Genomic DNA, 12638 nt, shown 5'->3' on the forward strand with positions numbered 1-12638 from the left:
CCCAAGCATTTTCTTTTTTTGGTCTGAGCTTTCCCCACTTTTCAGCGTTCAATCGGAGCAAATGTCAATTTGGGTTCTCCATGGATTGCTATTTGCTCCAACTGAGCTTTAAAGAGCAGGTTTTCGTACGGAGCTTTAAAGTACAGACCATGCCTGGAAAGAGCAGAGGAAAGGGAAGTGTGGATAAGCCAAAAGTCAATCATTCCCAGTGCTGCCAGCCAAGACAAAAAGTGCCTGGAGGAGTGGATTGTAGGAAAGTAAGTTGCTATGGAGAGAAACTTTCGCTCCCCTCACAGGAACACAACAAACTGTCTTATAGCTTGTCAGACTGTTGGTCAATCTGGACCCAAATTGTTTACTGACTGGTAGACTGCAACCCAGAGTGGATCTACACACAGAAAAAAACACACTATATATAAGTCAGAAATTAAATCGTTATAACAAAAAAAAACCCTGTGTAAAAATTGCATAGAAAATATGTTTGTTCTCTGGTGCCATCTGGTGTTACACATTCAAAGCATTGGTGGTTTTTTTAAAAAACTAATGTAGCTGAGTCCCTAATTACTTTAACTGGGGATTCTAAGGATAAGCTGTGCCATAACATCATCAAGATTGGCCCTTGATAACTGACCTACAGTATACAGCATCTCTCTTTCATTTTTTAGGTTCCTGCCTTTTAGGAATTCTGTACTTCATTCACACTGTCAGCTTTAAAAAATATATATTCTGAAAGGTATTGTTATGAGTTTGTGGGGAGGAGGCAGGCAAGCTAATTCCTGGATCCAGCACAGATTCAACTGCTGGAATATCCAAGCCAGCTTGGTAATGGCCCACTAAATATGGGAATGGCTCTGTGCCAAAGGACAAATGTGGGGGCCTCCCTTTCTCAACGTTCTGTTAGTTAGAAAGACAAGAGGCTGGAGTTGAGAGTTGAGTGATGTGAGCTAGAAGCTGGATGCAAAAGTGGCAGATTGAAAACGCAGAGAGGGAGGGAGGGAGGGAGGGAGGGAGGGAGGGAGGGAGGGAGGGAGCACGCAATGGCTGATTTCTGCTAGGATTCAAGGCTATGGCTATGGGAGAAGCAGGACATTCTTGGCATGTTAATTCTGTGAGCCCCTCCATCATACGCTCAGCTTGTAAAGGTAAAGGTAAAGGGACCCCTGACCATTAGGTCCAGTCGTGGCCGACTCTGGGGTTGCAGCGCTCATCTCGCTTTATTGGCCGAGGGAGCCGGCGTACAGCTTCTGGGTCATGTGGCCAGCATGACTAAGCCGCTTCTGGCGAAACCAGAGCAGTGCACGGAAACACCGTTTACCTTCCCGCCGGACCGGTACCTATTTATCTACTTGCATTTTGACGTGCTTTCGAACTGCTAGATTGGCAGGAGCAAGGACCGAGCAGCGGGAGCTCACCTCGTCGTGGGGATTCGAACCGCCGACCTTCTGATCGGCAAGTCCTAGGCTCTGTGGTTTAATATTCAATTCATGCCACCAACCACCTGCAACGACGCCACAATAATGTGTGCCCTAACCACACACCAAGTACTTACACAATCCAGTCGACAGCCAATATGAGGGAGATATCATTGGTGGGAAGTCCAATTGCCTCCAAGATAATAGCTATGGTGAGAACTCCTCCCGCTGGGATTCCAGCAGCTCCCACGCTGGATGCAGTTGCCGTGACACTGTCAACGGGAATCAATATTGGTTACTGTTGTGCTGCAATGGCACATAAGCATAAAAGTGCCAAAGGTTTCCTTTTTTGTCTAGGGATATTTCTACCTTCCCACATGCTGGCACAACATGTTCCAGGTAAAAAGGCAAAGGACCCCTGACAGTTAAGTCCAGTCACAGACGACTCTGGGGTTGTGGCGCTCATGTCGCTTTACAGGCCGAGGGAGCTGGCATTTGTCCACAGGTTTTTTCCGGGGTCATGTGGCCAGCATGACTAAGCCGCTTCTAGTGCAACGGAACACCAAAACCAGAGCAATGCACGAAAACGTCGTTTACCTTCCTGCCGGAGCGGTACCTATTTATCTACTTGCACTTTTTGGCATGCTTTCGAACTGCTAGGTTGGCAGGAGCTGGGACTGAGCAACAGGAGCTCACCCCGTTGCGTGGATTCGAACCGCTGACCTTCCAATCAGCAAACCCTAGGCTCAGTGGTTTAGACCACAGTGCCACCCACGTCCCTATGTTCCAGGTAAAAACAGAAATGCTTTTTTGCAACACAGATGATTCATATCACCATTGGGAACCATACACTTACTACCAGCACTAGGTTTAATTTTGTTCATCATGGTCTCCATTTGCATCACACTCACAATTCAAAGCGCATATATATTCTCCAAGCTGTATTCTGCAGATCTGAATCACTGTTGTGCACACTCGGCTTAATTATGTATCTATTTATCTTATTTCTTAAATTTGTAGCCTGCCTTTTCACCAGACGGTGCTCAAAATAGCTAACAGCAATACAATACAATAAAACATTAATAAAAGAAAGCAAAAAAGAGGAGGCATCAATAGAAACAACCAGTTTAAACCAATGGCAACGTCTTTATACATCAGCTTAGTAACATGCAGCTTAGGAACATTGCCCCCATGCAGAAAGCCACAAAAATGGGGTTAGCTTGGTCTGCCTTGGAAGGGAGCAAGTGGCAGACTTTGGGCTCTCAAATTTCAGTGGCCCCCTGTGTGACTCTAAAATTCAGTGCACACCCAACTGCCACACTCTGTTCTACATCATGGTTGTGGTGCCCCCTGCAGTGCTGGTGCCCAGTGTGGCCAAACTGGTCACGCTACCCTGAAACTGCCTCTGCAAGAAGACCCAGCTTGGCCTCTTTCGCCCAACATGGGGCTCAAACCCACAACCCTGAGATCATGAGTCTCATGCTCAGACCTTCTGCCCATCTGAGCACTTATTCACAACTGCAAAATATACTGTTTTCTCACTGGGAGGAGAAAGTTGCTGATGTTTTCAGCACATTGAACCCAGACTACCCATGAAGTGGAACACTGTCCATGGGGTGCTGTCTTAAGAGGACGCTATTTTCTGCCTATTCCCCCTGCAGACTCCTGTGCTCCCATCCCCAAAGAAGGTCTGAGGAATCCTCCCTCCAGAAGAGCATGTTGAGCGGCACTGGACACAACCGGCAGGACTGGTGGAAGGCTTACTCCCGTGGATCTGAGTACTTTCCGCAAATGAAAGCTCCTTCATCCACAGAAGGGAAAGCCTGGATTTAACCCACCACCTCTGTGAAGGGCACACGTTCTAAATAGTACTAGCAGTGCAACCAAGAAAGCTGCAAGAAGGCAAGCTGTTGTTTCTCTCTTGCACCTTTACAGCGAGATAACTCCATTTATTGCATATCCACAGTGGAGCTATCGCTGCATTCGGCCATCAGAAAAAGGCAGCTCTGCATTGCAACTTACAGAATGGTGAAGATCTGTCCGCTATTGAGCTCATGGTTGTTCAGCTGGGCAATAAAGATAGCAGCTACACACTGAAAAATGGCAGCTCCATCCATGTTCACCGTGGCCCCAATTGGCAGAATAAACCTGCTAATTCTTTTGTCTATTCCATTGTTCTCCTCGATGCATTTCATCATGGATGGAAGAGTTGCAGAGCTAAATGTGGCCAAGAAAGGATATCATCATCAGGTCTGGCAATGTATGTAACCCATTAATATAAACATTCTAACAGCTGGATCTCTCTGCCAGCCTAAACATATTGTGCAGCATCCCAGGTACATGCCGTTCCAGGGTAACCCGGGAACTGAAAAGAGCTCCACGTTCTGTATTTCCAAAAGATACACCCAAGTCTTATTAGAGGAAAAATAAAGGGTGGTCTAGGGTACATTTTAAAATTGCTGTTTCTGTTTCAGAGCTGTTATGACTAGTTTAAGCAAGACACTGTCTAAGAATTTAGATTACACTGGATTTCATTATTTGTCTTGGTGGCCAAAAGCAGACAATTTGCACCTCAGCTATCTCACACTATTAGGGAGGTGCTGCTATTTTCTCTGGCCCTTTAAAACTGGTCAGAGCCTTCGTAAGTGGGAAAGGGAGTGAAGAAACAGATCATTTACAACTCCTGGCTTGAGCTGCCCACGATGGGTTTGCAACAGGGACGTCTCTCTCTTTTTAGCCCTTGCCCAATGGTAAATGCCCCCCACCCGCTTTGAAACTAATAAGAGGAAATGGCTATGTCAGTCTCAAACTGGCATAGCTTATGAGCCTGATCTTGGGGCTTCTTGGAGGATCTTGAAAGACTTTCGATCCAGTGGAACCAAGGCTGCCTCTGGCCTGTTCCTGAAATGTCTTATTTCGGGCCCTAACTAATGGCTACTACCATTAGCAGGTCTACACCTGCAGAGCTTTCCACGTGCAAGGAGAGAGTGGGCTCTTTGGTGGGCACCCCTGCTCTGCTGGAGAAACTTCACTCCATCTTAAATCTCTTCAGCCAGTGGATCAGGAGGGCAGAATTACTCTGTCAAATTCTGACAGCTATATTAGGGTATATAGACATGGGACATTCAAATATCATTCTAAAAGCCTATGTGACATTTTGAGAAATTGGACACCCATAGGAGGGCTTCTTGCATTGCAATAAAAGCTACGAAAATGACTAAGCAGGTCATTAAGCTAGAATTATTACCCTGAACTAGAATAATGCTATTCCCTTTTCACATATTAAAGCTTACACCAACCAACCTGGAACAAGTGGCAAAAGCTGTTGCAAACGGTGTTATAAGTCCCAGCAGAAAAGTGAAAGGGTTTTTGCGTGTAATTGCAAAATAAATAAGTGGTAAAACGACCAGTCCATGGATGAAGTGGCCCAGAATCGAAGCAAATATATATTTCCCAAGGCTCGTCACCAGAAGCATGATGTCGTCCATTTCCACTATCTTGCTTCCAACGAGAAATGTAATGCCAATAGGTACATACCTGCAGGGAAGTTAACATTCAACATTAGTAAGGAACAAGGTCTTTAAAGTGCCATAAACCAAAGCATGTGAAGAATGCAACAGCCATGCCATACAGACCAAGTCTGGAATAACATTCTAATTAAAACATTTGACTAAGGTTTGTTCTTTGATGAGCATATTTCCCCCCACAAACAATATTACCCTTTCTGCATTGCCTACATTTCCCAAACCCTTATATTTAAGGCCCACCCTCATTATTTGTCAGCTTCCATGCTGTGCTAAATCAGCCCTGCAGCACTGATCCAGCTCAAATGGGGCAGGGGAAGATCTGAGAGCTACAGGTAAAATATCTGTGCTCCCACAGCAAAACTGTTACTGTCTCTTCCTCTCATCTATTGGGCAAGGGACATCATATCAATGCTACTGTTTAAATAAGTGTGTGGGCCTCCTAAATACATAGGAGCAGAACAAATTGATCCAAGCTTACAAAAGGTCCCAGGTTGACTCTCTTGCATTTCTTGGTATGGCCAGGAAATATTCCTGTCTGAACCCCTGGGCAGTGGTTGCCAGATAATTCTGAGTAAGATAAACCAATGGTTTCACCAAGCATAAAAGCAACATTATTTGTTTCTAAATATGATGTGAGCATGAAACCTAATGAAGTTGATGTTTTGAATCCCACTTTTTTTAAAAAAAGAAACCTTAACTGTTTGATCTTTTAATCTATAGCAGGGTGGCTTTTCTTCAATTTGCTAATTAGGATTTCAAAGAGAGAGATAATAAATTCCAGAAAAGGAGAAAAGCAGCCCTGAGAATTTCTGTTCATTCCAGGGTCAAGTTAAAATGTGTGCCCATAATCTACAAAGTGGAGGATTATTTGATGACTGATTAACTTGGAGTGTTGGCTTAGTAATGACAAAATGACGGTGCCACCTATCAATTGCTTTAATATTACAAAGGCATTATATTTAGGAATTGCGGGGGGCAGGGAGAGGAATCCTACTCAGATTCCAGAGCAAACACACCTGATTGCTTTGCAAGAAGGTCCATAAAAATGTTTTGCGTTTAAACTCCCAAAAGTAGGGCATCCAGAACTTGGACTAACACCCAGGGCTCCTTATCTCTGCATGCTTTGAATTCATATACAATGTCACACAAGAATATATCACCGAGGGCAACTGCTCCACATTAAGTAGTGTAAACAAGCAAATAAATAAATTACAGAAGTAGTCTTTTTCTTTACAATCACTTGTGTATACATCAGCTTGTGAGTCAATGATGTTCTGATATAATCAGCGTTTCTTCCCACAAATGGGCTTAACTATTAAGCTGTACAGTGAAATCTTAACGGTATACAATCAATAGTTTAGAAAACTGGGCCAATCTGTCCTTATACGCATCTCTCCCAAGGCCTTCTTGGTAGTGGCGCCCGCCCTGTGGAATGCCCTCCCATCAGATGTCAAGGAAAGAAACAACTATCTGACTTTTATAAGACATCTGAAGGCAGCCCTGTTTAGGGAGGTTTTTAATGTTTGACTTACTATTGTATTTTAATATTTTGTTGGAAGCCTCCCAGTGTGGCTGGGGAAACCCAGCCAGATGAGCAGGGTATAAATAATAAATTATTATTATTATATAAGTGATAATACAGGTCAACACAGGGACAAGCAGCCAGGCCTTCAGGTCTTTCAGCCCTTCAAAAGTCGCACACTCCCTTTGGCCACTTTCAAATCTAAGTATCATGTGACACAATTGGCATTTTGCTGTTCAAGTTTGGATTTTTTATTTTATTTTAATGTTTGATGTTTTATTACATTATTATTATTATTATTATTATTATTATTATTATTATTTTGTTGGGAGCCACCAAGAGTGGCTGGGAAAACCCAGCCAGATAGGCGGTGTATAAATAAATTATATTATTATTATTATTATTATTATTATTATTATTATTATTACTACTACTACTACTACTACTACTACTACAGGAAGAGGCTCTCTGGCCTTCTATTTGTTAGCCTAAGGAAGGCTCCTTATTGTGGAGCAGTTGCCCTTGGTGATATATTTTTGTGTGACTTTGCATTTTGCTATTATATCACTAGCCTGTGTATTGTTTGTTGAATTCGTATACAGCAAGTCCTTTGGGGAGTGATGGGATCTGACAATGTTCTGTTACTCTCAGGGGGAACAGTATGGGAAGAAAGCTGCCCCCAGTGTTCACGCTGAGAACTTGGGTGGGCCAAACTTTAATGAGCTCATCCATCCCTAATTATCCTTGGAAGTAAAAACCTTAAGCTGCTCTAATACAAATCCCTAATGGCAAGTACTAACATAAAGGTCTGGTTTCTAAGGTCATATGTTCTATGAGATTCGTTCCATTGCTTACGGATCAAGCCCACCATTGGACGCTATTAACTGCTGAGAAAAGCTTCTTAAGAAGATGCAGGCATACACCCTCTAAAATGATGAATTTCAAGTAAAGCAGTGATTATGTGTGAAGTCTAGCTTCCACTTCCACTTTTCTCACTGTGAACACCTTGTTTCAAGGAGGATGCCCGATCCCTTAAAGCATGGGTTTTATGTGGGAGACTAGGCATAACCACTTAACAGATTTTATTTGTAAGACAGTGAAAGAAACAAATAGTTTTCAGACCGGACTGTGAGCCAATGTGGTGTAATTAGTGGAGAAACTTTTCTTTTGAACAGAAAACTTCAAGGCAGAATAACCTATCATGCACATCCCTTCTCCACCCTATTCCAAACCCCTTTTTTTCCTGAACAAACCAGCTCCAACTTGCACCTTCAGCCCAGTATACATGAAGGAGCATCTCCACCCCCATCGCTCTGCCCGGACACTGAGATCCAGCGCCGAGGGCCTTTTGGCAGTTGTCTCACTGCGAGAAGCCAAGTTACAGGGAACCAGGCAGGGGGCTTTTCCGTCGTGGCGCCCGCCCTGTGGAATGCCCTCCCGTCAGATGTCAAAGAGATAAACAACTATCAGACGTTTAGATGACATCTGAAGGCAGCCCTGTTTAGGGAAGTTTTTAATGACTGATGTTTTATTTTATTTTTAATCTTTGTGGGAGCTGGGAGCGGGTAGCGCTGTGGGTTAAACCACAGAGCCTAGGACTTGCCGATTGAAGGTCGGCGGTTCGAACCCCTGCGACGGGGTGAGCTCTCGTTGCTCGGTCCCTGCTCCTGCCAACCTAGCAGTTCGAAAGCACGTCAAAGTGCAAGTAGATAAATAGGTACCGCTCTAGTGGGAAGGTAAGCGGCGTTTCCGTACGCTGCTCTGGTTCGCCAAAAGCGGCTTAGTCATGCTGGCCACATGACCCGGAAGCTGTACGCCGGCTCCCTTGGCCAATAAAACGAGATGAGCGCTGCAACCCCAAAGTCAGTCACGACTGGACCTGATGGTAAGGGGTCCCTTTACCTTTACCTTAATCTTTGTTGGAAGCCGCCCAGAGTGGCTGATGCAGTTTTTAAATAACAGCATCAAGTGTAGCAGCAGGTCCCCTGTACATTTCAAAGACCCTGCATTTCATATGGCATCTGTACTGGCATTTAAGTAGACAGGCAGATGATGTGCTGCCCTAAGAACTGCATTAATACTTCTTAGGCTGGTTCAGACTTCATACCTGTAAACTAGAAATGTCTATGTGGGTACGTATACGTGTAGTTTTGCCCGTTCCCCAGTACTGGAACACCAAAGGAAATCCCTAAAAAATTTATTTGCATGGGCACAGAAAGAAGATATGTGATACTGTTATGATAAATCCAGACCCATCTCATAAGAAGAGCCTGTTGGGTCAGGGCAATCTCCAAGTTGGCCTGTGCCTATACAGTGGTACCTCGGGTTAAGTACTTAATTCGTTCCGGAGGTCCGTTCTTAACCTGAAACTTTTCTTAACCTGAAGCACCACTTTAGCTAATGGGGCCTCCTCCTGCCGCCACGCCGCTGGAGCACAATTTCTGTTCTCATCCTGAAGCAAAGTTCTTAATCCAAAGTACTATTTCTGGGTTAGCGGAGTCTGTAACCTGAAGCGTATGTAACCTGAAGCGTGTGTAACCTGAAGCGTATGTAACCAGAAGCATATGTAACCCGAGGTACCACTGTATTTAGCTGATTTGTGCTGCTTTTGCTGATGCTAACACACAAAATTGCCAGAGAGGATTGTCCCAAAGAACACTCACCACATAATCCAAGATACTAAGACCATGGTTGCTTCGTTGAAAGAATTAAAGAAACGGATGAGTTCTTCTCCTTCAGTGCCAAGCTTTTTTAAGGCAACTCCCAAAACCAGAGAAAAGAGGACCAGCCCCAAGATATTCATTCCTTCAGTATCCGTGCCAACTGGGAACTGTGAAACAATACATAGTTGTAATATTAAATACATTAGTACTAAACTCAAATTGTATGAAATTAAATCTTTAGGTCAGTTTTCCCTTTCCCCCTCTTTTGATATGAACTACGGCAGGTCACAGAATGGACAGAAGATACATGCAAAATATTGTAGAAACACCAGGGGACAACTAGAAACAGCCAGTCTCTAGACACAAATGTAAAACCTTGAACAGAAAATATTTTTTCCAGGAGAGCTCAGAATAAAGACAGTAGAGCCTCCATCGTTCCCAATCTCAAAATTTAAGAGCTAGTGCTTTGTCACAGGATCAACCCCATGTGGTCACAGCCTACTCCATTCAGCAGTGACCATTGGTATCATATAGTTGACATCTTGAAATTCTTCTCTATACACTGATTATACAGACCAATAGGGTAAGAATTACTTCTATATCTGGTTAAATTTTGTGAAAGACGGTGTTGTATGTGCATTGACTAAAGGCACACTGAGCGACTCTGATTGTGTGCACTGCCCCTGCCCTGCACATGCATTAGACATAATGTCTGAATGGAGTCTGCAAGTGTACATATTGCACACATGTAAACTCTGTGCAGAGTTTAGGGTGACTGTGCATGTATTGGGGGTTCTGCAGGCACAACCCCAAATTGCCCCCATATGTTTGATTGGTGCATATGTTGTCTGAACAAAACTTACATAATCAAGAGAGGTCATCAAAAGCAAGAATAAAACACAGGCATGCTTGTGAAATGTTATATTGTTCATTGTACATCAGGGCAGGGTGTGTGGGTGTGTATTCAATTGAGATGTTCCATTTTTCCATGTGTCCCAAGAATCCAGCTCTGCTAAAGTGGTAACTCAATATCAAATAGAATATTGCCCATTACAATCCATTTCAGGCTAATGCTGGATTGCATCTATCAGAATCCTAAGCATACCTCTTCAGGAACTTATTTTTGAATAGACATTGACCATATAATAATAATAATAATAATTAATTATTATTATTATTATTATTATTATTATTATTATTATTATTATTATTATTAACTGAATTTATATACCACCCTGTACCTGGAGGTCTCAGTTCACATAACAAGTGCTGATGTGGCATGATGCTAAAACCCATGGAAACACACACACACAAACACACACAACTATCCATGGGGCAATAACCTGCCAAATCAGAGATTATTTAGAAATATTTTGTTCATATCTTAGAGATGCTCTGATTGTAAAAAAAAAAAATCAAACTATTTAAAATAAGAAACAAAATGAATCATTCAAGAAATAGAAAGGAAAACTGTTCAAAGTCAGCAACAGCTAGCCAGATTTCAGGAACAGCCTAAGGCGTATCATGCTGTGTTTCCAATGTACACAGGACTCCATTATACCAGAGCACCAGGAGATCAAAACATGAGAAAAGGATTCCACATTATCAAGCGTCCAAAAGCCACATTAAAATCTTACAAGAGAAAACAAAAAGAGGTAAATGGTTTCAGTGTGTGTGTGTGTTTCAAATATAATATAAACCCAGTACAGCACATATTGGCTCTTGCCCTTTGTAGCTTAAGAGTTTTCACACATGCCATCTGAACTGAAATGTAAACAGTCCTATTACAGTGGTACCTTGGTGTACGAACTTAATCTGTTCCGGAAGTTTGTTCTTAAACCAAAACCGTTCTTAAACCGAGGCGTGCTTTCCCTAATGAGGCCTCCTGCCGACCGGTGCCCTTCCACCGTTCAGCTTCCGTTCGTAGACCGAGTTAAAGTTCGCTAACTGGGACACTACTTCTGGTTTTGCAGAGTTCTTAAACAGAATAGTTTGTAAACAGGGCTGTTCTTAAACCGAGGTACCACTGTACTCTGACTGTATCTGGGCATCATACTAAGACACATCAAGTCCCAAGCTGGCCCATCAGAGGCAGCCTCAGCATGGATACTGAAGTCCCCCAAAACTAGCATGAAAGGATTCTCCAACGCCACATCCAAGACTTCCACCAGCAGCTTAGTTTGGGAGTTTGTTGTGCATTGGGATGAATGGTACACTAACAACATCCCTGTTCTGTCTCATTGGCCCAACACCACAAACAAGGCATCACACCCAGACACAGTGTAGATAGGTCTCCAGGTAAAGGATATGCAATGTTTATGGATGAGTGACGTAAACTGGGCTGGTACTGCATCAAGCGCCTGAGAATAGGGCCACCCAGTCAATTCACCCAGGTTTCAGTTATGTATGCCAAGTCAGCACTCTCATCCGCAAACAAATAATGGATAACAGATGTTTTGTTCTCAAAAGACCTGGCATTTAGCAGCAACACCACCAGACCAAGGGGGCTTAGCAGACTGGCATCCCCACATTATGAGACACAAAACAGAGAGGACAATGGCTTTGATGTAACTGGCCAATATGGCACAACCTTAGCAACTGAACTTTTAACAAATGTGTTTTATATAGTTTTAGACTCTAAATATGAAGCATCATGTCGTTTCACGATTTTCTGGAAGATCTGGGACTCCAGCAGGCTGGTTGCTCCTCCACAATCAGCAAGCCCTAGTAATGGGCGAAAATGTGCCTTTTCCCCCTTTAAGTGACACAAATGAAGAAACAGGCTGATTTGCCTATCCCTCAAACCTATCCATTCTGAAGGAAATCAGCCCTGAGTGCTCACTGGAAGGACAGGTCCTGAAGCTGAGGCTCCAGTACTTTGGTCACCTCATAAGAGAAGACTCCCTGGAAAAGATCCTGATGTTGGGAAAGATGGAGGGCACAAGGAGAAGGGGACGACAGAGGACGAGATGGTTGGACAGTGTTCTCGAAGCGACCAGCATGAATTTGACCAAGCTGCGGGAGGCAGTGGAAGACAGGAGTGCCTGGCGTGCTCTGGTCCAGGGGGTCACGAAGAGTCGGACACGACTAAACAACAACATCAACTCTAGGGCTGCAAGAATGGCCTCAGGTCACTGCATAGAGGTTGCCCTTGTGTTTGACAAAGGATTAAACGACAATGTTCTCTGAGAGTGCTTTAGTTTTTAAAAAATCACACACATTTTGAAGCCAAAAGTCCAACTCTAAAGGAAGCATTTACATGTTAAGATCTATGCGAAACCTTAAAATGCGAGAGGTGAAAACAATTAAATTAATTAATTAATTAAACCGTTAATTAATTAATTAATTAAAACAATTAATTAAAACGTGAGAGGTGAAAAGATTGCTTACCTTTTCAATCGAAGCATTTCCAACAACAGAAGTTCCATTTATCACTACTGCATTATAATCAGTGATATACTGTTAACAAAAAAAAAATCAATATTTCGATTAAATATTCTATGTATCATTACAG

The 12638-nt window shown here is 43.1% G+C and overlaps 1 protein-coding gene across 1 annotated transcript in view; it reads right to left on the reverse strand.

Annotated features, from left to right (window-relative positions):
- SLC1A4 (solute carrier family 1 member 4) overlaps nt 1-12638 on the reverse strand; it is a 30130-nt gene that overhangs the window by 3616 nt on the left and 13876 nt on the right. The window contains exons 4-8 of the mRNA XM_083495189.1: nt 12515-12583; nt 9125-9291; nt 4716-4949; nt 3435-3629; nt 1550-1684 (exon numbers count right to left, since the gene is read on the reverse strand). Of these exons, the coding sequence (XP_083351315.1) occupies nt 1550-1684; nt 3435-3629; nt 4716-4949; nt 9125-9291; nt 12515-12583 (800 nt within the window). The remainder of the gene's footprint in view (nt 1-1549; nt 1685-3434; nt 3630-4715; nt 4950-9124; nt 9292-12514; nt 12584-12638) is intronic.

This window comes from Podarcis liolepis (assembly GCF_965112155.1).
Source record: "Podarcis liolepis genome assembly, chromosome: 3".
NCBI lineage: Eukaryota > Metazoa > Chordata > Lepidosauria > Squamata > Lacertidae > Podarcis > Podarcis liolepis.